General features: G+C 38.8%; 3 protein-coding genes across 7 annotated transcripts; 1 reads left to right on the forward strand and 2 right to left on the reverse strand.

Annotated features, from left to right (window-relative positions):
• Positions 1 to 7,940: 7,940 nt before the first annotated feature.
• mylpfa (myosin light chain, phosphorylatable, fast skeletal muscle a) lies at positions 7,941 to 12,814 on the reverse strand. Its single transcript, XM_079819576.1, has 7 exons — positions 12,597 to 12,814; positions 11,734 to 11,829; positions 10,059 to 10,134; positions 9,872 to 9,976; positions 9,708 to 9,786; positions 9,571 to 9,619; positions 7,941 to 9,322 (listed from the first exon to the last, which is right to left on the reverse strand). Exons 1-7 carry the CDS (start codon positions 12,597 to 12,599, stop codon positions 9,221 to 9,223), a joined length of 510 nt encoding a protein of 169 aa, XP_079675702.1. The 5' UTR covers positions 12,600 to 12,814; the 3' UTR covers positions 7,941 to 9,220.
• Positions 12,815 to 14,798: 1,984 nt separating this feature from the next.
• On the reverse strand, positions 14,799 to 18,558 carry pheta2 (PH domain containing endocytic trafficking adaptor 2). 3 transcript variants are annotated; one of them, XM_079841737.1, is made up of 4 exons: positions 18,377 to 18,558; positions 17,876 to 17,985; positions 16,841 to 17,144; positions 14,799 to 16,739 (listed from the first exon to the last, which is right to left on the reverse strand). In XM_079841737.1, exons 2-4 carry the CDS (start codon positions 17,954 to 17,956, stop codon positions 16,276 to 16,278), a joined length of 849 nt encoding a protein of 282 aa, XP_079697863.1. In that variant the 5' UTR covers positions 17,957 to 17,985; positions 18,377 to 18,558; the 3' UTR covers positions 14,799 to 16,275. The 3 variants fall into 3 exon arrangements, with proteins under 3 accessions (XP_079697863.1, XP_079697864.1, XP_079697865.1); XM_079841738.1 differs by having other exon boundaries at positions 17,876 to 18,008; XM_079841739.1 differs by lacking the exon at positions 18,377 to 18,558 and adding an exon at positions 18,180 to 18,337.
• Positions 18,559 to 19,100: 542 nt separating this feature from the next.
• On the forward strand, positions 19,101 to 23,196 carry cd2bp2 (CD2 (cytoplasmic tail) binding protein 2). 3 transcript variants are annotated; one of them, XM_079842031.1, is made up of 8 exons: positions 19,107 to 19,171; positions 19,848 to 19,887; positions 20,031 to 20,103; positions 20,212 to 20,344; positions 20,574 to 20,731; positions 20,812 to 21,385; positions 21,703 to 21,788; positions 22,903 to 23,196. In XM_079842031.1, exons 3-8 carry the CDS (start codon positions 20,032 to 20,034, stop codon positions 23,011 to 23,013), a joined length of 1,134 nt encoding a protein of 377 aa, XP_079698157.1. In that variant the 5' UTR covers positions 19,107 to 19,171; positions 19,848 to 19,887; position 20,031; the 3' UTR covers positions 23,014 to 23,196. The 3 variants fall into 3 exon arrangements, with proteins under 3 accessions (XP_079698155.1, XP_079698157.1, XP_079698156.1); XM_079842030.1 differs by having other exon boundaries at positions 19,851 to 19,887; XM_079842029.1 differs by lacking the exon at positions 19,848 to 19,887 and having other exon boundaries at positions 19,101 to 19,171.
• Positions 23,197 to 23,312: the final 116 nt, after the last annotated feature.

Here is a 23,312-nt window from a genome sequence, read left to right on the forward strand (position 1 = left end):
ACATTTGAGCTAAGCATGTTTGAAGACATTAACTTGGAAATGTGCCCATTAAATGAAAAACAGACATTTAAAATGAAAATGAGCCAATGAGTGGTTCTCTGCTGCCACCTGCTGGGCTTAAATGGTCATTTTGTCATACTATTTACTTATCATGTTCTATAATTCCTATTTAGACATTATAAAGTCACTATTACAATATTTACAATTATATTTTGTCAAATTAATTTATTTCAAATATATTATGGCGTATTACCTAAAATTGCCACCAGATGGCAGCAGAAGACCACTCATTGGCTTATCCTCTAAACTAATATTGTTCAATCATATTTAAACTGTGATCGTGCAGACCAAAGCGTAAATGCTAGAGACTTGAAACTTTATCAGATGGTGGTACAAAAATCGAGGCTAATGTTGTCAGAGAATGAACCCGATTGGCCAATAGGTGGCGCTACAGCAATCAAAAGCGTGAAATGGCTCATAACTCCTAAACCCTATGTCGTAGACTCAAGTGTCTTATATCATTGGAAAGGTGAGTCTATGACGAACACAACGTATATCTCCGATTTCATTTCCGCCATGATAGATTTTCCGCCATTTTGAATTTTGTCAAAAAACTACTTTTTCAAACTAGTCCTAGGTTTTTTGATTGATCGGAACCAAACCAGTGCAGAAATGTTCTCTGGAGTCTGATTATCAATAATTATTGAAAAAAAGTTGAAATTTCTATTCACGGTCGCTAAGGGGCGCAAAACGATTGTTGTGGGAGGAGCCTATTTTACTAAAATGGCTATAACTCAAGAACAAAATGAGATATCATCATCAAACTTGGTACACATGTGTAAGACCTCAATTTGTGGTCATGATAAAAAAATCGCGACGATTGAACACTTGGTGGCGCTATAACACGAAAAAAACATGAAAATGGCTATAACCACCCGACCGCTAGTCCGATTGACTTGAAAATGGGTATGCAGTGTCTTGGTCCAAGGTACCATGTATGTCTATGAGGACATTGGCGTATCTCAAAAAACATGGCCGCCACAGCCAATTAAATATGAGCACCTATTAGACAAGGTTAACGGAGGCCGATCAGAACGAAACTCAATGGGTATGTTTGACTCATGGCCTTAGAGGTATGTAAGAATTTTGAAAGAAATCGGCCACTAGTTGGCGCTAACGAGTTTTATGGCTCTGTAATCACGTGGTGTTGCACACATCCACAAAATATGCATATCAATTGATAGATCTCCTCATATTGAACAACTTTGCCTCTATAACCATTGCTGTCAATCAAATTGTTCATTAAATATTTGCAATAATGTTAAAAACCTACTTTTGCAAACTAGTCCCTGGTTTTTTGCCCGATCGGAACCAAACCAGTCTAGGACAATTCTCTGGACTCTCTAGATCAATAATTATCAAAAAAAAGTTCAACTTTTAGATTTAGATGACTATAACAGGGTGATTTAGAAGAGGGACGTAGCAAAACACACTCAATAGCCTATAAATTCTAAGGGAAAACTCAAAACTTCCCGAAAATTGGTGGGCATGTGTGACATTAGATCCTTAACAAGCATACAAAGCTTTATAGAGATCGGACCATAGGTGGCGCTATAATTGTTAAAAACCATATGTTTCCTATGGTAAATTGCCTACATTGCCTGTAATTTGAGTTTTCCATCTATTATTTCAGTGTTTAAAATCTTGCTAAATAAAACTTAATGTCTTTTGATGCTTGTGTGCTTAAAGGCCTTAAAGGCTTGAACCCCGCTAAATGCTGCTCGCAGCTTTAATTATTATTATTATTATTATTATTCCGCCATGGAAGTCTATGGCAGCCCATAGAACCGCTTGCGGGAAAGTTGTGAAATTTGGTACACTGATAGAGGTTATTACCAATAGTACCCACACCAATTTTGGAGTCTCTAAATCAATCTCTCTAGCGCCACCACCTGTCCAAAGTTTGACTCATGTTTTTGCTAATAACTTTTGAACCATAAGGGCTAGAAACAAAATCTTTTTTTCTTTCGATTTATTGGTTTAAGCCGATTCGATCGCACCCTATGACGTCATTTACATCATTACAATGTTCCCGCCATTTTGAATTAACCGAAACCCAACTTTTTCGAACTCCTCCTAGGCCGTTGGTCCGATTTACACGAAAATTGAACCAGATCATCTCCAGACAGTGTTGACAAAAAAACATGGAATTCAAGTTGATTCGTTAAATCGTTTTTGATTTACACGCAAACAAATTTTACGTAATGCTTGAAAAAACACACTTAAGCCAATATCTCCGCAACGCTTTATCGTATTCAAACCAAACTTGGTACAAGTCATCACAAGCATGACTTGAGGCAACATGCAGCGTTTCGGCGCAGCGCCACCTACTGGTCCGGAGATACGAAAAATGGCTATTTTTGCTTATAACTTCTGAACTATTTGTCCAAAAATCATAAAAGTGATCTCGTTAGATTCAGGACGGCATGCCGAGTCGTCTGATATCCAATTTTACCATATCGGCCATTTTGACTGTCGGCCATTTTGAATTATGTTCTAAAATGCTGTATTTTATGAACGCATGAACGGATTTTTACGAAACTCGGTATGGGTCATCAGCACGATGTTCTGAAGTAGCCTGACAAGTTTCAAAACAGCGCCACCTAGTGGATAATTTTTTTTTTCAAACGCCTATAACTTTAAGTGGGGTTGACTTATTTTCATGGGACTAACTTTTTTTGTCTCCTGAATCCTTGCCAAGTCCAACGATACCAGACTTGCCAGGTTTCAGCGTATGGTTTGTGCAGCGCGGTAATTTAGCGCTTAAAAAACATTAGCTGATATCTTCGAAACCGCTAGTCCGATCGAGACGAAACGAGCGCCAGAAAATCGGAAACATAGGTCGATAGCTATACGTCAATGCCCAAATGTCAAAATATTGATAGTAAGGGGTAGTAAAATCCAATCAAAGTCAAGTGTCAGTCATTTTTTACATGTTTTTTCATATAAATGTCTATAACTCCAAAACGAAATGAGATATTTTCACCAAAATTGACACACACATGTATGGGCTCAATCCGATGACACATAAAAAAAATTGTAGGATTGTGCCTCTTGGTGGCGCTATAATAGAACAAAACATGACATTGGCACTGTACAACTCAATGTTTTAATGTGGTGTTTTAACGGTTTTGCTTCAAATGTCTTTACTCATTTTTTCAGTTGGTCTGCTGCTATCTTCCTTGTTTGCTTCTGTTGCGCTTGGCCCCGTTAATGGCTGCTTGCAGCTATATTTATTATTATTATTATTATTATTATTCCGCCATGGAAGTCTATGGCAGCCCATAGAGCCGTTTGCGGGAAAATTATGAAATTTGGTACACTGATAGAGGTCATTACCAATAGTACCCACACCAATTTTGGAGTCTCTAAATCAATCTCTCTAGCGCCACCACCTGTCCAAAGTTTGACTCATGTTTTTGCTAATAACTTTTGAACCATAACGGCTAGAAACAAAATCTTTTTTTCTTTCGATTCATTGGTTCAAGCCGATTCGATCGCACCCTATGACGTAATTTCCGTCATTACAATGTTCCCGCCATTTTGAACTAACCGAAACCCAACTTTTTCGAACTCCTCCTAGGCCGTTGGTCCAATTTTCACGAAAATTGAACCAGATCATCTCCAGACAGGGTTGACAAAAAAACATGGAATTCAAGTTGATTGGTTAAATCGTTTTTTATTAACACGCAAACAAATTTTACGTGACGCTTGAAAAAACACACTTAAGGCAATATCTCCGCAACGCTTTATTGTATTCAAACCAAACTTGGTACAAGTCATCACACGCATGACCTGAGGCAACATGCAGCGTTTCGGCGCAGCGCCACCTACTGGTCCAGAGATACGAAAAATGGCTATTTTTGCTTATAACTTCTGAACTGTTTGTCCAAAAATCATAAAAGTGGTCTCGTTAGATTCAGGACGGCATGCCGAGTCGTCTGATATCCAATTTTACCATATCGGCCATTTTGACTGTCGGCCATTTTGAATTATGTGCTAAAATGCTGTATTTTATGAACGCATGAACGGATTGTTACGAAACTCGGTATGGGTCATCAGCACGATGCTCTGAAGTAGCCTGACAAGTTTCAAAACAGCGCCACCTAGTGGATAATTTTTTTTTTCAAACGCTTATAACTTTCGGTGGGGTTGACTTATTTTCATGGGACTAACTTATTTTTTCTCCTGAATCCTTGCCGAGTCCAACGATACCAGACTTGCCAGGTTTCGGCGTATGGTTTGCGCAGCGCGGTAATTTAGCGCATAAAAAACTTTAGCTGATATCGTCGAAACCGCTAGTCCGATCGAGACGAAACCAGCGCCAGAAAATCGGAAAAATAGGTCGATAGCTACATGCTAATGGCCAAATGTCAAAATATTTATAGTAAGGGGTAGTAAAATCCAATCAAAGTCAAGTGTCAGTCATTTTTTACATGTTTTTTCATATAAATGTCTATAACTCCAAAACGAAATGAGATATTTTCACCAAAATTGACACACACATGTATGGGCTCACTCCGATGACACATAAAAAAAAAGTGGGATTTTGCTTCTTGGTGGCGCTATAATAGAACAAAACATGACATTGGCACTATACAACTCAGTGTTTTAATGTGGTGTTTTAACGGTTTTGCTTCAAATGTCTATAGTCATTTTTTCAGTTGGTCTGCTGCTATCTTCCTTGTTTGCTTCTGTTGCGCTTGGCCCCGTTAATGGCTGCTTGCAGCTATATTTCATCTTCTTCTTCTTCTTCCGCCACGAAGTCAATGGCAGCCCATAGAACCGTATGGTAAAAAGTTGTGAAATTTGGCACACTAATAGAGGACAGTCTGAAATGTCACCGTAGCAAATTTGGAGTCTCAAACTCAATCCCTCTAGCGCCACCATCAGTCCAAAATTTGACTCATGTTTATGCTAATAACTTTTGAACCATAAGGGCTAGAAACAAAATTCTTTTTTCCTCTGATTCCTTGGCTCAAGACGATTCCATTGCACCCTATGACGTCATTTTCCGTCATAAAAATTTTCCCGCCATTTTGAATTTTCCGAAAAACCTACTTTTACGAACTCGTCCTAGACGGTTCATCCGATTTGCACGAAAATTGAACCAGATCATCTTCAGACCATGCTGACAAAAAATCTTGCAAATCAAGTTGATTCGTCAAATCATTTGCGATAAACGCGCAAACAAATTTTACGTAGTGGTTGCAAAAACACTCTTAAGGCAATATCTCCGCAACGCTTTATCGTATTCAAACCAAACTTGGTACATGTCATCACAAGCATGACTTGAGGCAACATACAGCGTTTCGGCGCAGCGCCACCTACTGGTCCGGAGATACGAAAAATTGCTATTTTTGCTTATAACTTCTGAACTGTTTGTCCAAAAATCATAAAAGTGGTCTCGATACATTCAGGACGGCATGCCGAGTCGTCTGATATTCAATTTTACCATATCGGCCATTTTGGCTGTCGGCCATTTTGAATTTTGTCAAAAAATGCTATATTTTACAAATGCATTAGTATATTGTTACTAAACTCGGTATGTGACTTCCTTGCTATGCCCTGAAGGTACTCAAAAAGTTTTAGGGCAGTGCCACCTTGTGGTCAAAAGATATAACAAACTTGACAAAAATGCTAATAACTTTTGATTAAATTAGCCTAGTATATTGAAACTGGTCATAATAGAGTCATTGGCTCATGCCGATTTAATTGCAACCTATGATGTCATTTTTGGTCATGATAATTTCCCCGCCATTTTTAATTTTCCAAAAAACCTACTTTTACGAACTCGTCCTAGACGGTTTGTCCGATTTGCACGAAAATTGAACCAGATCATCTTCAGACCATGCTGACAAAAAATCTTGCAAATCAAGTTGATTTGTCAAATCGTTTTCGATAAACGCGCACACAAAATTTGCGTAGCGGTTGCAAAAACACTCATAAGCCTATATCTCCACAACGCTTTATCGTATTCAAACCAATCTTGGTATATGTCATCACAAGCATGACCTGAAGCAACATGCAGCGTTTCGGCGCAGCGCCACCTACTGGTCCGGAGATACAAAAAATGGCTATTTTTGCTTATAACTTTTGAACTGTTTGTCCAAAAATCATGTCTTCCGCACCATGCTTTGAAGGTACTCAAAACGTTTTGGGGCAGTGCCACCTTGTGGTCAGAGGTTATAACAAAATTTACAAACATGCTAATAACTTTTGATTAAATTAGCCTAGTTTAATGAAACTGGTCATAATACAGTCATTGGCTCATGCCGAGAACAGAGATACTAATTTTTCCATATTTGGTCAAACATCCTGTCCTCAATGTTCTTATTTGATCAAAACCTACTTTTTCAAACTCATCCTAGACCGTTTGTCCAATTTCCACCAAAATCGAATCGTATCATCTTCAGACTGTGTCAACAAAAAGTTATGGATTTTGCATCAATAGATGAAACCATTTTTGTAAACCGCAGTGACGAAGTTGAGCCATTATGCCAAAATGACTCTTGAGGCTGTATCTCTGCAATGCTTTGACATATTGGCATCAAACTTTGCATGTGTCATTGTTCCCTTATTCTGACCACACCACATACATTTCGTAACTGGTCAAAGTATTGGTCAAAAGTGATAAACCATTAACTTACATTATCAGTGACTCAATATATGATATTTCAGCCATTTTGCCTAATCTTGTTAAACTGTATAATTGTTAATTGTTGCAGTTGGTCTGACACTCTCAGACTACAATGCATTTTCAGCCTTTTGCTTAAAATCATCTTAAAACGTGATTAATTGCTCATTGCTCCAGTTGATCTGACACTGCCAGCCATTTTGGCATGTCTTGTCTTCTTCTTTGCGCTTGGCCCCGGTATTGCTGCTTGCAGCTATATTTACTTCTTGATAGTGTTTTATCTATTTTTTACTGTTTGCAAAGTTATTAATATTCTATTATCATTTTCTTACCCTTATGTCATTCAAAACTTTAATTTTTTAACTTCTTAATCCTTTTTGTAGGAGGAGGAGATATCGGTCAATTAAAGGGATAGTTCACCCAAAAATGATAATTAGCCCATGATTTACTCACCCTCAAGTCATCCGAGGAGTATATGACATTCTTCTTTCAGACAAATAAAATCTGAGTTATATAAAAAAAAAATGTTCTGGCTAACCAAAGCTTTATAATAGCAGTTGCTCTGTTTTTGAAGTCCATTAAAAAATGCATCTGTCCGTCAAATAATGTGCTCCACGCGGCTCCGGGGTGTTAATAAAGACCTTCTGAAGCGAATCGATGCGTTTATGTAAGAAAAATATCCATATTTAAAAATGTATTTCATTTTTTTTTATGGCTCTGCATCAGCCGTCCCCAGTGCCGGCGAATAAAGTCAAAATACATGCAAATACCGGCGTGATCGGTCGAATGAGGGATCTACGTATATATATCTTTGATCGCCCCAGTATTTTGACCTTATTCGCCGGAAGTTCTACTGAAGAAACAAAGATACCTCTTGGATGCCCTGGGGGTAAGCAGATAAACATCAACATTTCGTGTTTGGGTGAACTATCCCTTTAAGGGTAAGTAAGAGATAAAGATTCCAAAAAGAATCGATTACAAACCCATTTTTGAAAGAACAGGCACCGAGAATCTATGCAGCCCCTGCATATAGTAAAAAAATGCAAATGCCAGGCTACTTTCTACTACCTTCATACTGTGGTCACGAAGAGATTAGTTGAACAAGTTCGTTCAATCTTTCTTTAGTAAAACAATGAATCGAAAAGGAATTGAACAGCCGTAGGCTGAATCCGAAATCGCCCCCTATAGCCTACCTACCCTCACATATTTTTATGTCGCAGAATAAAACGTAAAAGTGTCTTTAGATTGTGTTCACTACAGTCTTATTTCAGCCATTTAAACAAAAAAACATTAAAATCCAGTTTTGTTATGGATTAAATGTTCAATTGGGCATTCACAGTTTTAAACCAAATAGTGCTCTTCAGCAAGAAGCGGTTTTCTGCCTTTTTTCGGTAGTACAAATTTGAAAATGGGCACTTAATGCTTAAAACATTTAAAACCTTTCAGATTTATGTGGAGGAGAATGTGACGGAGCAACTCTTTTATCATTGGCGTTGTACTACCAGCAGGTGGCGCTGTTCACATACTGCTTGTCATCCCTTGCGATTTACTGCATCATAATCCTGCGGTCTTCCCTACCTTACACTTTCATCTTTATGCTCTGTTATTGCACCTAAAACAGACTTGTCTAGTTTCATCCCACCTATCACACACAGCCAGCAGACATAGCAGTACAAAAAGATGTTTTATTCACAGTTTGTGTCTTTTATTGTTTACAGAAGAGTTTCTGACAGAGCAAAGCAGGCCCAGATGCAGAAAGCAAAAGGGTAGATAAAAAAAAAATACACTGACAGAGAAATAGTGAAGAGGAGGGGAGAGGGGGAGTGAAGAGGATATGTTTTCTTTCAGTCCCCGCTCTCCTCTCTTCCTTGGACGGTCTGTCTCTCTCGCTCCCTCCCTCCGTGATAAGCTCGGCAACACTTTTAGGAGGCCCAACTCTCTTGGTTCAAAACCCTAATTTTCTCTTTCGTTTTAGTCAACCATCAGGGGAAGAAACGAGAATGATGATTGGTTACTCTATTATAGAGCGAGATCACTTCAACTTGCTTCATTTCCCCCCAGAGGGAGCTATCTTCCACATTTATCTAGAATGGTATTTCGGCCCAAAGCTATAGATGCCTTCATTTCAACCCTCCAGACAGCAGCATAAGATGCAGCAACTTTCATGCATGCTTGATTGTAATGAAAGAGAGGTGGTCATAGGTAATGAGTGAGAAACAGAGAGAAAGAGAGAGTATGTGAGAGATATAGAAATGATGTTCATTTTATTGACAACAATCTCATGTCCCCACTTGACAGACACTGTGGTCATGAGCCTCTCCACCCTCCCAATTCAGTCTCTGTGAGACAAGTCTTTGGAGAGATGGAGAGAATAAGTGCTTGAAAGTAACAAAGATGATGGAAAGGAAGAAAGGGAGGAAGAAACACAAAGTAAGAGAAGGAGGACAAAGAACAGCCCGGGAGAGTAAAGCAGTGAGGGATACACGTTCATCTCTTCATTTTCTGTCTTGTCTCCACAGCCGTTTACTCCTCCTTCTCCTCTCCGTGTGTGATGACGTAGCAGATGTTCTTGTAGTCAACATTGCCAGCCACATCTGGGGGGAAGGCGGCAAACAGATTCTTCATCTAAAGGAGGAAGACAAAAACTTGGATTAAACAAACAATAAACTGCTTTTAGAAACAAGTAGCAACAGATAATATTTTTTCCCATATTGTGACGTACATACAATTGAAACAGATTGTCAAAAAAGAAAGAATTGTAGGATGGGACCTACGTATGTCATCAGAGTTAAAAAAGAACTTTAAAAAATAAGATATTCAAATTTTCTTTTCATGCTGAATTTAAACTTCTAGAGAGCAACATCTGATCTCACCTCCTCAGCAGAGAACCTGTCGCACTGAGTGGTCAGAAGCTCCTCAAGGCTGGAATGAAAGAGAAAGAGTAGCAGTCAGATATGGAAACGTTCTTTTTTTTCACATTAGAATAAAATGTCAGTGAATATAGACTCACAATTCCTTCTTGATAGTGCCAGTGGCCTCTGGGTCCAGCACCTTGAAGGCAGACACAATGACGTCTTCGGGGTCAGCACCTTTCAGAGACACGGAGAGATAATTACTCTAACTGAATGATTGGAAAACCAGGGAAGATGGAAAGAAAAAAGGACTTTTGCATACCCTTCAGCTTCTCTCCGAACATGGTAAGGAAAACGGTGAAGTTGATTGGGCCACTGGCTTCCTTGATCATAGCCTCCAGCTCCTCATTCTTCACGTTCAACTGACCTACAGAGACAGACGAGGACGGTCAGCACAGATTCATGGATGTATTTACAAAGTACACAACTGACACAAAACATAAACGTACCCATTGAGGCCAACACGTCCCTAAGGTCATCTTTGCTGATGATGCCGTCTCTGTTCTGGTCAATGATTGTGAAAGCCTATGTGTGCAGGACAGAAAAAGACGAGAACATTGTTACAGGAGTAAGGGGTGGTGATGGAAAAGGAGGCTGCTGACAGTTGCAAACCAAAGACTAAAGAGTCGTATGAGGAAATATTTTGTCTTTCTTGCCTGACAGTAGTAAAATGTCCTTCTCATCCACACATGAAACTCAAGAGGGCATGAATACTTGACAGCAGCTGCTGCTCCCACCCAGCCCCCACATAGACCCTTACTGATCCTTCTTTCCATCTGGGAGACGTGTTAAGTCAATCCCAACTATAATGTCAGACATTCCTGAAGAGGCACTTGAGAAGGCTGTATCAGTTACTAATAAACTACTCAAACCATTTCATATCCTTACTTAGCTCTGTCGCACACTAGCCGGATGCTAATTCCAGCTCTTAGCATGTGTGCACATACTCTTACTTACGTGTTTGATATAATCATGCTAATTCAGATGAATCATGATGTTTAAGAATCATAACTAGGGACAACATCTGTTAATTTCCTCCAGGTTTTTATTTTATTTATATGTAATCTCTGGGCTCACATTCTGCTCCCCCCCCCCCCCCCCCCCTTCAACCACTTCAAGCGCCCTAAAACACGAACCTCATTAACACCATTACACTTTTCTTTGAGTTCAAGATAGAGGCCTGTTATTGGTTACTTTTATCCATTAATCTTTTTCTATTTTATCTTGTTCAATATTTCGCATTTAATCATTTAGCAGACGCTTTTATCCAAAGCGACTTACAAATGAAGAGAACAATAGAAGCAATCAGACCAACAAGTGCTGTAGCAAGTCTCAGTCTTGCATAGTACACATTGCAAGGTTTTCTTTTTTAAGAAAAAAGACAAATACAATAGGTAAGTGCTAGTATTAATTGGTAAAGTGCTTATGAAAAAGATGTATCTTTAGACGTTTTTTTGAAAATGGCTAAAGACTCAGCTGCTCGAATTGAGATAGGCAGGTTGTTCCACCAGCTGGGAACAGTCCAGGAAAAGGTCTGTGAGAATGATTTCGTGCCTCTTTGGGATGGCACAACGAGGCGTCGTTCACTTGCTCAGAGAGCAAGCTTCTACATTATTTCACATTATTATTTTCTTTCTTTCTGCCTCTCTGGCATGCACTGTGATCTTCAGCTGCTGTCCCATTGGGACCAGAACAGGAGTGTCTGACAGATTGGAGGGCAGTGGAGAGCCTGCTATTTTTTTAGCAGGCAAGACAAAAATGAACTAGATTAAGATGATCTGTTGACTCAGTCCAGTTGCTATACTGTACAAACCTTAATATAGACATGGTTCGACCTATCTCTTTGTGGGTATTAAAATTATAATTATAATACCTTCCTGATAACAGGATTTGATCTTATTAGCATCAAAAGGCCAGTTCTAAAGCAGCCTCTGTGACAAAACACAAATGTATTGCATTGAACTGATTTATGCTAACAAAACCCCCTATCCAACTCATTAGACTTTGATAATCCACAATAAAGTGAAAAAATGCAACTTCAACATATAATGATCTCAAATTATGATGTCTTGGTTGAATTAGCGTGCTTGTTGTATTGACAAGAAGATCTGAAAAAATATTTACCTCTTTGTACTCCTGAATCTGGCTCTGCTCAAACATGGAGAAGACGTTGGAGGAACCCTCTCCTCCTCCTGCCCTCCTCTTAGCCTTCTTGGGTGCCTACATATGCAAATAAATAACGTTTTTAGCATTTAACACAGCTTTGCATGCACATAGAATAGATGTAGTGCTAATGTTCTGTGTGTTGACTAATACATATCTACATCATTTGAAAATCAGAAAATTAGACACTCGCATAGCAGTGCCACACAGAGCTTAGATACACCAGGCTCTGATTTGTTAGACACTTTAACACATTTATTGATAATAAAACAGTATGAACAGCTAACGAAAGACACATTTATATGTGTGAGTGATATGCATCTAAAAAAATATCTCTGCATAAGTCGTTCTACAATGATTATTGACACTGTATTCAGTATTTGTGTAGCTTCAACTGCATCATTATAGTCAGCTACTGGAAACTGTTGGATTGGATTTTGTATTGCATTTTAACCAAAGTACCTTTACATTTGTAGCATTATGCTTTCTAGTGAAACTTACAACTTTCTTTAAACAAACATATAATCTTTATCCACTCACAGTTTTTAATAGATTACAAAAAACTGCATGTTATGGAAAGTGAAAGCAAAACCACTTAGTTTTGCAGATTTAGCACTAACTTCCTGGTTCCAGTAACGCAAGGTTCAGAAAAAAAAATCCTCTTAAAGGTATTGTAAGTCCACAGTTCAATTATTATCCACGCTGATTCAATAAGCGAGCTCTCCTCCATGTGACCCTGCTGAGAGTGAGGCATTATGTCCTTGGTTCCTATGTGTCCACCTTGATGGTGTGGCCAGGTAACAGCTAAGGCACAGGTTACTCACCATGCTGGGACGGTGTAAGGTCTAAGAAGCTCAAGAAGTGAAGACTGAAGCCGCGTAGTGACATGTTCTCGAGAGGCTTATATACTGCTGAAGGCCCCTTGCTAATTATAGATCCAACCTTAAGTGTGGCTTGGGAAATAGCAGACAGAAAGAGGGAAACTATGAAAGGGGAGAGAGATGAGGTAGGGGGAAAGTGATGAAGGAACACAGGGTGGGATGCACTATCATCTTACAGTGCTTAGAAATAGCTATTGGAGTCTTGGAATGGGATGAATCTGATACTAATGGCAGCAGTCTGCGTGTCTCATGTAGACTAATAAGGACATGGAGACGTAAGGGACTGTTTGAGCTTCGCACAATCACATAACTCAGTTTGAAATGAATGAGCTGTAACCATAGACACTTGAGGAGGACACGACTCACACCCCTATGTTTAGATTAGCGGTGGGTCAATATTGTGTTTTCAGTAGAATATTCTGACACTATTACAGGAAATTTTGTTTGTGATGGGAGCGGGGAGGGTGCAATAATATATACTGATTGATTTAAATCCTAAGATATTTCTGAGCCAATGAATATCTTGTATACACGCCCTCATCTGATATATATAAGAGGCTGTTCTGGCTTCATATCATAACCCTTGCCATCGCCTCTTTTCAAGTCAGCCCTAATTGAAAATAGGGTTTTAATGCCTTTCCTAGTATAGCGATGCCATGAGATTTGGGCCCAAGTCCCCCCGCCTCACCCTGCCACATGGCCATGCCTATATTCAGCCCTCTCTCTCCTTGGCGGTCTTTGACCTCGCTTGGTCACTTTAGTCACTGTGAGGTGCAATTTGTGATGGCACATGGGACGCTGCTCTGTGTATGGACATGTAATTATCCTCTTTTCTTTTAGTTTGAGATGATCAGCACAATGCTGTCTAGTGAGGGGTCACACTAGGGGACACATGAAGAAAGGCTTAAAACAGGTTCTTTTGGGAAGGCGGGGGAAATGGACAGCTGAGAGCGACCAAAATAGCTCAACAGACTTGTCTGCTCCTTGTGCTTGCCTTTTCTTCTCTGTTTAATCCATCAGTCATTTCCTCGTCCTCTTCTAGAAACCCCACCGTTTGTTGTGCGTTCCTTTCCTCTTTTAGGTTCACTTGATATCTTGCGAGTCTGTCATTTAATTGTTTTGTCCCCGTATCTAGCTCTTACCTAGATCTTTCATTGTTCGATTTCAGCAATCTTTTCTTATAGAATAGCTCAGCTGTAATTATTTCTGCAGCATTTCTAAGAAGTGAATTTTAAGAGTTTTAAAATCAGAAAGTCATGCAAGTAGTGCATCTCTGTATCCTGTCTATTTGATCAAATGTTTTACTATTGATTACCAATTAGCTTAAATATATATAAATAATTTTAAATGGATAATATTGTTAATTAATAATGATCTTGAAAAGGAAATGCATGCATATACACAAAGCATTTTTTTCCCCTGCATTTCCTGTAAATAACTGTATATATTGTATTCATTAGTAATTGGGTTTGAAGTAACATTGATAACTCTTGCAATCATTGATGCAGCTTAATGATTAGACGTTCTCAAATTAGATATGGTATATGCTTAACACACCCCTAATCTAACTATATATGGTGGAACCGCTTTCGAAGTGTGTGTGTGTGTGTGTGAGAGAGAGAGAGAGAGAGAGAGAGAGAGAGAGAGCGACAGTGAGGGAAGGAGGTTTCTGGGTCAGAGGATGTGTAAGCCTTGTTTTGAGATATTTTATGTCATAGTGGAATGATTTCCTTAAAAAAGATTTAGGTCTTCAGTTTAGGCCTCTTCCAAGTATGTTCGATTCATGACTGATCTGTGTATACATCTGTGATTTAGTATCTTCAGGCTGCCCTTTAGGCCACTGAGTTACTCATCTTTGTTTTGTTTATAGCCTGTCAAAGAGTACATGTCTATACATACAGTATGTGTAACGGGATCTCTGATATGTTTCTTCAAAGCTGTTTATCATAGCAGAGATGACTGGAATCCGGATGAGGTGAAAAAGGCCACGGCGTCGCTATAGGGGTTTGACATACCTCAGGTCTGCAGTGTGCAGAGGTTATAGTTGAAATGAGGATCTTCATGTTGCATCCAACACTGAAGGTGTTGACAATTTTGTTTTGTTCTCAGAGCTCTAATGCATGCTAGAGAATCTCCATAAATCTTCATAAACAGTTGTGAATTTATTAATCATTAGATCAACCACAATATCTGCCTATACTGAATGTTTGTATTACTGATACTAAATATAGTAGAACTTAAAATTAAGATCTTAAAAATATTTTTGGGACTTATATTATAATTTGATTGATATAATAAAACAATAAATGTTCACAATAAAAGTTAAATAAAGTACAATAAAATGTTTACTCGAACCAAACCACCACTGATGTAAAAAAAAATCCTTATTGCTGCTGTGCAATATGACGTGTTGAAATACACACAAAATGTTTAAACAAAACTTATTTATCAGAATTTATTATAATGTACATCAGAGGATTAATACTTAATAAAAACATTGCATTAAATTAATCTGTCAACAAATTATCATCAAAATAAATATAACACGAAAAGACAAAGTGTTGGAGGATGCTGTTCATACAAACTGTAAATATATAAAATGTGTATATGTCTAAATAAAACGTCTAAATTTACTTCTATCATCTATATATAATTATATATAACTCAATATCAGTTTTCTCATGGCTAAATATACAGTAGGTAGTACTGTTGAGTTGCAGTGCCCTCTAGTAACCCTATAAGGAGCTGCATCTCAGAAAATATTAATTCATACAAACTGTACAGCTTATTTTAATATTTACTGATATGACTGTCACACCTATACAAACTTTTACTATTAAATAATGGGTTGACTGTTCCAGATGTGTAAATTAAAAACTAAAAGAAAAAAGGCACATCTACATCCCCAGATAAATGAGGTTGTGAGAAAGAGGAAGAGCAGACAGGGGGTGTATTTCAGTTTGTTTGTGAAACCTCATGAACTGTGTGAAACAGGCTTTGTAAGGCAGAATTTAACAGTCAATTATTCTTTACAAAATCACATTAGTTCATTTACATCCTTCTGTCAGATAAAAGACTATTGAGTATAATTCTGACCTATTAACATACACAGTTATTTTCATTAAGGCTCCCTAAGTGCAGAAGATGAAAAAATAAATTAAATATTAATCATATTAGTAGCATATAATCTTAAAAAAGCAAATACTCAATCACTTCACTAAACATGCATGACATCTGAACTCAATTGAATTGCTTTGAATGCAATATGAATTTTTGCAATTATGTCCGCAGATAAATGCTGGGTGTAAAACGACTTCTGGTACGGGTCTGTTTTATGACAGTTCAAGCAAGAAGGAACTGATACGTACAGGGTACTGAGACGTATAGGCTGACCACAAAGAGGAAATGAGAAACCTTTTACCAGAAATGCCATCAAGATTAGAAGTCAGTGCTAATCTTCATAAAATTAAGCAGAGAGCAGGATTCTGCTAGTACAGTAATACATTTCCTGAATCCACAATACATTCATTAATCCATTGTTTTAGAACAGGATTTACTATTTTGATGACAACATAAACACATTCATATGAATATGCATATGCTCAAACCACCAGAGGTCACTCTAGCCAAGATCAATGAGATCCTCCTCAACGCATCCCACTTCCTCACGCTTCTTCTTCAGCCAGTCGGCTCTTAGTTGCTTTATCTCATTTCCATAGTACTCATGCAGTTTACTAAATTCTTCTAAAGGATCAAAGCCCACAGCTGGCCACTCCCCGTAAGATGGTGCCGGACCGTTTAAGGGGGTGACGTGGGCATTTCTCTTGGGCCAGAGCTTTGGAGATCGCTTACTGGTAGTTTTTAATTGAATGGGAGGGGCATGAAGACTATAGCTGATGGGTCTGTTCGGCATAGATGGAGGGGGTACTGAACTGGCGCTGTAGCTCCGCCCATCTCTGGGCACTATGGAAGTCCCGTGTACGAAATAGGGTTGTCCCGTATTCCAGGAAGCCATTATCTTATTGGGTGTAGAAGTCACTGCAGAGGTCTGGATGGAATCACAGAGGCCTTTGTCCCTTCTAGCTTCTGTTTTATTGAGAGCATGAACAAATATAATCAGACAAGATGATTGCATTCAAGCCAATACAGACACACAAAACATACAGTGTACAAGCACATAAACGCACCTTCGTAGCGTCTCTCCAGGTCTCTGACAATCATAGAAAGGTAGATGTGGCTAGCGCAGAACAGAGCGCCAATCCAGCTCTCCTGGCTGTTATGATCATCAGCGGCCAGTCTATAAGTGCGGAGGCCTGGTCCAGTGAACACCAAAGAGAAACAGAACTGACCGTCCGTCTCACATGCCTGCACCATGCAGCCCTCCAGAACAATCACACCCAACAGGTTACGATCGCCCGGACGCTCCTGATAAAACAACAGATTCCCCTTCAACACAAACCAGCGGCGCAGGTAAGTTGTGTTCCTCTCTCTCTGCGGAAAAGAAAGGCGGTTAGAGTTCAAACACGGAGACGAGGAAATTCTTTCAATTACAACTCGTAAGAAAGAGAAAATTATTCCACAGTGAACAGGACAGAGAAACGCTGGAGATGTGAAAAACAGTATATTTGTAATGCACAGAAGACTGATTATCAGTCTTATTATCGAATGAAAAGTGTAATAGCCTTGTTTCTCCAGAGGTAGCCTACCATTTACAGATAGGGAGGTGGTTTCTTTTTAGTCTGTTCAGAAATATTGGCATTTGAACAATATTATTATTAGAGATATTTTACAATAATTATTTCCTAATCAAATCATATAGGCTAGTCCTGCTTGCCACCATCATTTCTACTTTAACCATTTATTGTCACCCTTGGGGGAAATTTGTTTTACAGCAGTATCTGTTCTTGCTAAAGAGACTCTATACAAGGATCCTGAAGGTAAAGTCTGAAATGTATCATGAAGAGGATCAGATGTGTCAGATACAATGTAGTTCACTTTCCCAAGCATCCACGTAGAAAAGAAATTTGACAGCCTTGGCAGTTTCAATCGAAACTCTTTGTTACAAGTAGTTACAGCAGTCACCAGTAACCAGTGCATTTTACTGTTTAAAAAAACCTTTTTTGAAATATAACAAAGTTAAGTTAGATAGATTCCGCTTTTTAAAACAGCATTCAAGATTAATTCAATAATATCTTGGTGAACTGACAAAGCCAGGTCCTTACCTTTTTGTACAGGTATCCCTCCTTATTAACAGGTGTAGTGCAGGACAGGTAATGGGTAAGAATCTTCTCATGGATCTTCATTACAACGCCACCTGGCGTTCAGCCGTGTCCTAGCGTGAGCACAGGGAGCGAGCTTTACAGCAACAGAAATTACAGTCCATGGACAAATCGAATTAGCTATTGTCATTCTTTATTTTTATTTTTTTATAAAGAGAATAATATTAAAATGAAAAATAAATAAATCATAGAATTTTTAGGGAAAGGAAACGTGCAAATCTAATTATGAGTAAGCATGAAATCATACGTGAATAACTTGTCTATCCGGTTCACGTTGAGTCTGCCCGACAGCCACAAAGCACTGCCCTGCCACGTAAATATTATCTAGCTATCCATCTTAAAGCATCTACATACGGTTTGTAAAACAAGGAAACAAACGGTGACCAGAATTGTGACCGGAACTGTGACAGAGCGCCTCAATGTTTGTCAGGTGCACCAACTTACTTCTGTCAATGCCTTTCCGTTGATTTATCGAGGGTATCCATACGACCTTAGTGGCAAAACATATCTTAAGGCAAAGCGCCTCAATCCCGACTCATCTAAGACCAATATTATAAGTTTCGTATTACCACCAGCGCGCGCTCTCGCGCCGGTCTTCTAGTGTTGAAATATAAATAACGCGACCCACTTCCTGGTAACAAAAGCCGATGCCCTATTCTCTTTCGACTTAATGATGAAACGGCAGTGGCATGTGCGCTTTCACACCCACAACCAATATTAATGATGGGCAAATAATGGGGGGAGTAAATAATAAAGTAATAAACAATAAAAACCGACACAGTAGCATATTATTGATTCATGTTTCTAATTTAGGCTCTCGTTAAATATTTACAAGATAGATTATGTCAGAACTGTGCCTTTGCATAGTGATGGCTTTTGCACACTGCACTGCTGTTCTGCATCTCTAATGCACGTTCCTGTATTAAGTTTTCATAGACGCATCATATTTACAACCGAGTTTTTTCTCTGTCCAAAAGAGTTCCCACAAAGCATACAAGCCAAAATCTCAGATACTCGTTTGAAAATAACAGAACAATATTTTATCATGTGGAAACGTAAATCAGGAGGTTATGAAGCAGATCAAGGGATGGGCGCGAGGTCACACAGAAGTGATCGCAACGGACGTCATTCAACCGGTTCTCCTGTAGGGGGCGGTAGAGATTCGGCCAGAATCACACCAGTGACGCTGTTCCGGTTTTAGTTTAGCTTGAATGGCGCAGCGGGGAGAATAACATCCAGGTAACTATTATTTTACTGTGTGTTTTACACTTTAGTAGTACTGGTTTATAGCTGACAAGCCCCTTAAGCGTGTGTCTAAGTCGAGTTAAAATTGATTTTACGTGACTTTTGAATACATTAGCTAACTGACACGCTCCGAGCGGACGCTCGCAGCATTAGCTCTTGCACTGTACAGCAGTATTGAACATTTTAAACAATTACTTTATCAAATTTTGTTTGCAAGAATCCCAATTATCACCAATCCAATGCATCCCATACATGTTTGTAAGGTTTTGTAGATAATAAAGAATTAGGCCTATACTTTTACACACATCTCTTTAGATGTAGTCTATGTGTAGAAGGCTAATTTAGTGTCCTCTTGTCAACTCCAGTAAGTTTAGTTGTCTATGTAGTGTCTTTAATTGATTTTTGAATATTAAACAATCTGTACGGGTTTCATTAATTCATTCTGTTATGGAGTCCCAGCATCATGTTAAAGGGATAGTTTACCACAAAATGAATCATTTACTTGCCCTCAAGTTGTTCCAAACCTGTATGAATTTCTTTGTTCTACTGAACACAAAGTAAGATATACCACACTACTACCATAGTGGGGGAAAATATACTATGGTAGTCAATGGCTGCCGAGATCTGCTTGGTTACAAACATTCTTCCAAATATCTCCCTTTGTGTTCAGCAGAAGAAGGAAATTCATACAGATTTGGAACAACTTGAGGGTGAGTAAAGAATGACAGAATTTTCATTTTTGGGTGAACTATCCCCTTAAGAGTATATAATATTCACTGTGTATACTAGATGTGTGCACTCAACAAAACACAATGTTGGCTCATGTAGTGATGTGGTGTCTCGTCTCTTTTAGCATGTCAAAAAGGAAAGTGACCTTTGAGGATGGGGAAGGGGAGATCACTTTGGAAGATGTTCCAAAGAAAAAGGTTGGCGTCATATAACTCATTTATCTGTGTCGTGTTATTTCCATGCATATTGTTATGGTGATTATATGGATTGTATAGTATTGTGATTTAGCCACTGTCTTTTTACAGATTGTAGATGGTGTGAGTGGCCCAGGATCCAGATTTAAGGAGAAACACTCTTTGGACAGTGATGAGGAAGATGAAGGAGAGGATGGAGAAAATACCAGCAAATATGACATCCTTGCCAATGACGACGTGGAAGGTCTGTAAACAACTTTTTTCTCATACAGATTATGAAATAAACTTTAAGCACATTGCAGAATGATTTCTCTCCTTCCTGTTGACCTCTGTGGCTTCCTGTTAAATTGTTTATGTATAAATTAATATTTTGTATGTAATGAATGGAGCAAAAGGTTGACAAATGTCAGTGTTTTGAAGCACCAGGTTAGTTAGGGTTAATAGTTAACAATATTAATATTTGTCTTTCACAGGTCAGGAAATGGCAACCATTGACTATGATGAAGGGGTACGCATCACCCCTTTTAACCTCGATGAGGAAATGCAGGAGGGTTACTTTGATTCAGAGGGAAACTATTTTGTCAACAAAGAGGAAGATATCAGGGACAACTGGCTGGACAATATTGACTGGGTACATTTTTTTCAATACATTCTGATAAATAATTGGGAATAAAAGCTCAAACTTAAAGTTCCAACGTTTTCCTCACACAGGTGAAGATAAAAGAGCAACCTATGAAAAAGAAGAAAGGCCTTGCAGCAAAGCGTAAGAGAAGGGTTGGTGATGAAGATGAAGCAGAGGAGGAGATAAAACGAGAGGAGCAGCAGAAAGACGACGAGGAAGAGGAGGACGAGGAGGAGAAAGAGCCAGCAGAAGACCCTCTGGCTGCATACAGCCACTATCAACTCACAGAAGCCATCCTTCAGCTGCTGCTTCCTGGTGAAACGGTGGCTGCTGGTTTGAGAAGACTTGGCGGTCTTGGAGGACAGAAGAAGAAAGGCAAACTGAGAGGAGGAGAGGAGGAAAAAAAAGAGACTTTGAACAGAGACGCTGATAAACTAGACAAACTGACAGCATTGGCAGATAGACTGGTGGGGATTGGGGATTTTGAAATTTATCAGCAGACGTATGAAAAACTGGCCTACAAGCTGAAGGGGTTGACTCAAGGAAAGGCTGCCAAAACGCTTGAGGAGAAAAAAGAGGAAGAAGAAGATCTAGACATGTTCGCTGATGAGTTTGATGAAAAGCATGGTGCAGAAAAAGATGAGGATAAAGACAACAGCATAGGTCAGTGATTGGATGAGTGTTTTTGTGTGTGTGTGTGTGTGTGTGATTAGATGCATCTTAAATGAACCTTTATTTGTGTGTGTGTGTGTGTGATTAGATGCATCTTAAATGAACCTTTATTTGTAGTAGTTGTTGAAATTTTTTTTGTCACGGTCAATCACAAATAATCCAGTCTAGCTCAGATGCAAACAAATTAACTTGATCCAACATAAGTGAAACTGTACCTTGTAAATGTGTTTGTAATTTTTTCCTCACTCTTCTGGTATGATTATTTGATTCATGGCTAATCCCTCAGTAATAGCAGTGTTTCTCTCCAGTGAGTGATGAGGTCATGTGGGAGTACAAATGGGAGAATGAGGAAAACTCTGAGCTCTATGGGCCCTTCAGCAGCCAACAGATGCAGGTAAGCAAACACAGACGCACCAGAACATGCACATTTTCCTTTATTTCTATATTGAAATAGCTTTTAAAATGTAAAAACTGTGGCAGACGTAGTGTTGCTATGCTTTTTTTTTTTTTTTTGAGAGCCTGACATTGGCTTAAAGGAACACTCTGACTTTTTGGGACTTTCACTTATTCACAGTATCCCCCAGAGTTAGATAAGTCCATACATACCATTCTCATCTCTGTACGTGCCATAACTCTGTCTGACGCACACACACTGCTAGCCTAGCTTAGCACAAAGACTGGAGGTAAATGGCTCCAGCTAGCCTACTGCTCAATAAGTGACAAAATAACGCCAGCATTTTCCTATTTACATGTTGTGATGTGTATAGTTACATCGTGTACTAAGACCGGCGGAATATTAAAAGTTTTCTAGGCCGATATGGCTAGGAACTATACTCTCATTCCTGCGTAATGATCAAGGAACTTTGCTGTCGTACTATGGGTGCAGCGGCGCAATGATATTACGCAGCGCCTGAAAATAGTCCCCAGCACGTTCTCTGTGCAAGCAGGTTGTCACGTTGGTTATGTTGACGGAAGTTAGCCTATTTTCAGGCGCTGTGTAATATCATTGCGTCTCTGTACCCATAGTACGGCACAAAGTTCCTTAATTACTATGCAGGAATGAGAGAGAATTGAGCAGTAGGCTAGCTGGAGCCGTTTATCTTTAGTCTTTGTGCTAAGCTAGGCTAGCGGTGGCTGCGTAGACAGAGTTATGGCACACACAGAGATGAGAATGGTATGTATGGACTAATCTAACTCTGGGGGATACGGTGAATAAGCTAAAGTCCAAAAAAGTTGGCATGTTCCTTTAAGCAATGACATGAACGGCCAAGTAGACAGGCAGAGTGGCTGTGAAACCCGTTTGAAAACAATCATTATTTTCACATTTCTGTTTTGTGCCTGTGGTGGGGAAAAATGACATGCATGACCATTGAGAAATATTCAGTATTACATACATTTGTTATAATGTCACAATGATTTATATTAAAGACAGACATTTTTTTTTGTGAAAGTTTAGTAAGTATAAACAAAAGTAGTGTATTATATATTTTCTGTATCTTTTATTCCAGGACTGGGTGGACGAGGGCTACTTCAAGGATGGAGTATACTGTAGAAAGATTGACCAAGGAGGTTCCCAATTCTACAACTCAAAGAGAATAGACTTTGAACTTTACACATGATCTATGAATCATGTTACTGATTTTGATTTCTTCTGCCCTTCTGAAAGGGCTTCTCTGAATAACAGTTTACTTTTCAATAATTGTCTTTGTCTTATGTACACACACAGACACACTTAGTATGTACACGTGTTAGTTTGATACATGATGTGTTTTAAAATAAAGACTTTTCTCTGGCTGGATCCAACCTAATGTTCTGGTTAATATTATATAGCTATTCTGACTCGTGCACTGTAATAATGGCAAGTTTATTGTATTTTCAAATTTACAATTTTACAAAGCACTGCTATTTTGCTACAATT

The sequence above is a fragment of the Gobio gobio genome, assembly GCF_949357685.1.
Source record: "Gobio gobio genome assembly, chromosome: 1".
NCBI classification, from domain to species: Eukaryota; Metazoa; Chordata; class Actinopteri; order Cypriniformes; family Gobionidae; genus Gobio; species Gobio gobio.

Bases quoted from the DNA above. Each gene is read 5' to 3' on its own strand.
- mylpfa (XM_079819576.1), bottom strand. The intron at 9,977-10,058 runs GTACGTTTATGT...CTGTCTCTGTAG, and splicing joins GGACGTGTTGGCCTCAATGG to GTCAGTTGAACGTGAAGAAT. The intron at 9,787-9,871 runs GTATGCAAAAGT...TGTCTCTGAAAG, and splicing joins GTTCGGAGAGAAGCTGAAGG to GTGCTGACCCCGAAGACGTC.
- pheta2 (XM_079841737.1), bottom strand. From the start codon at position 17,956: ATGAAGATCCATGAGAAGATTCTTACCCATTACCTGTCCTGCACTACA. The intron at 17,145-17,875 runs GTAAGGACCTGG...TCTTTTCCGCAG, and splicing joins AGGGATACCTGTACAAAAAG to AGAGAGAGGAACACAACTTA. The intron at 16,740-16,840 runs GTGCGTTTATGT...TCAATAAAACAG, and splicing joins CCTGGAGAGACGCTACGAAG to AAGCTAGAAGGGACAAAGGC.
- cd2bp2 (XM_079842029.1), top strand. From the start codon at position 20,032: ATGTCAAAAAGGAAAGTGACCTTTGAGGATGGGGAAGGGGAGATCACT. The intron at 20,345-20,573 runs GTCTGTAAACAA...TGTCTTTCACAG, and splicing joins TGCCAATGACGACGTGGAAG to GTCAGGAAATGGCAACCATT. The intron at 21,789-22,902 runs GTAAGCAAACAC...CTTTTATTCCAG, and splicing joins TCAGCAGCCAACAGATGCAG to GACTGGGTGGACGAGGGCTA.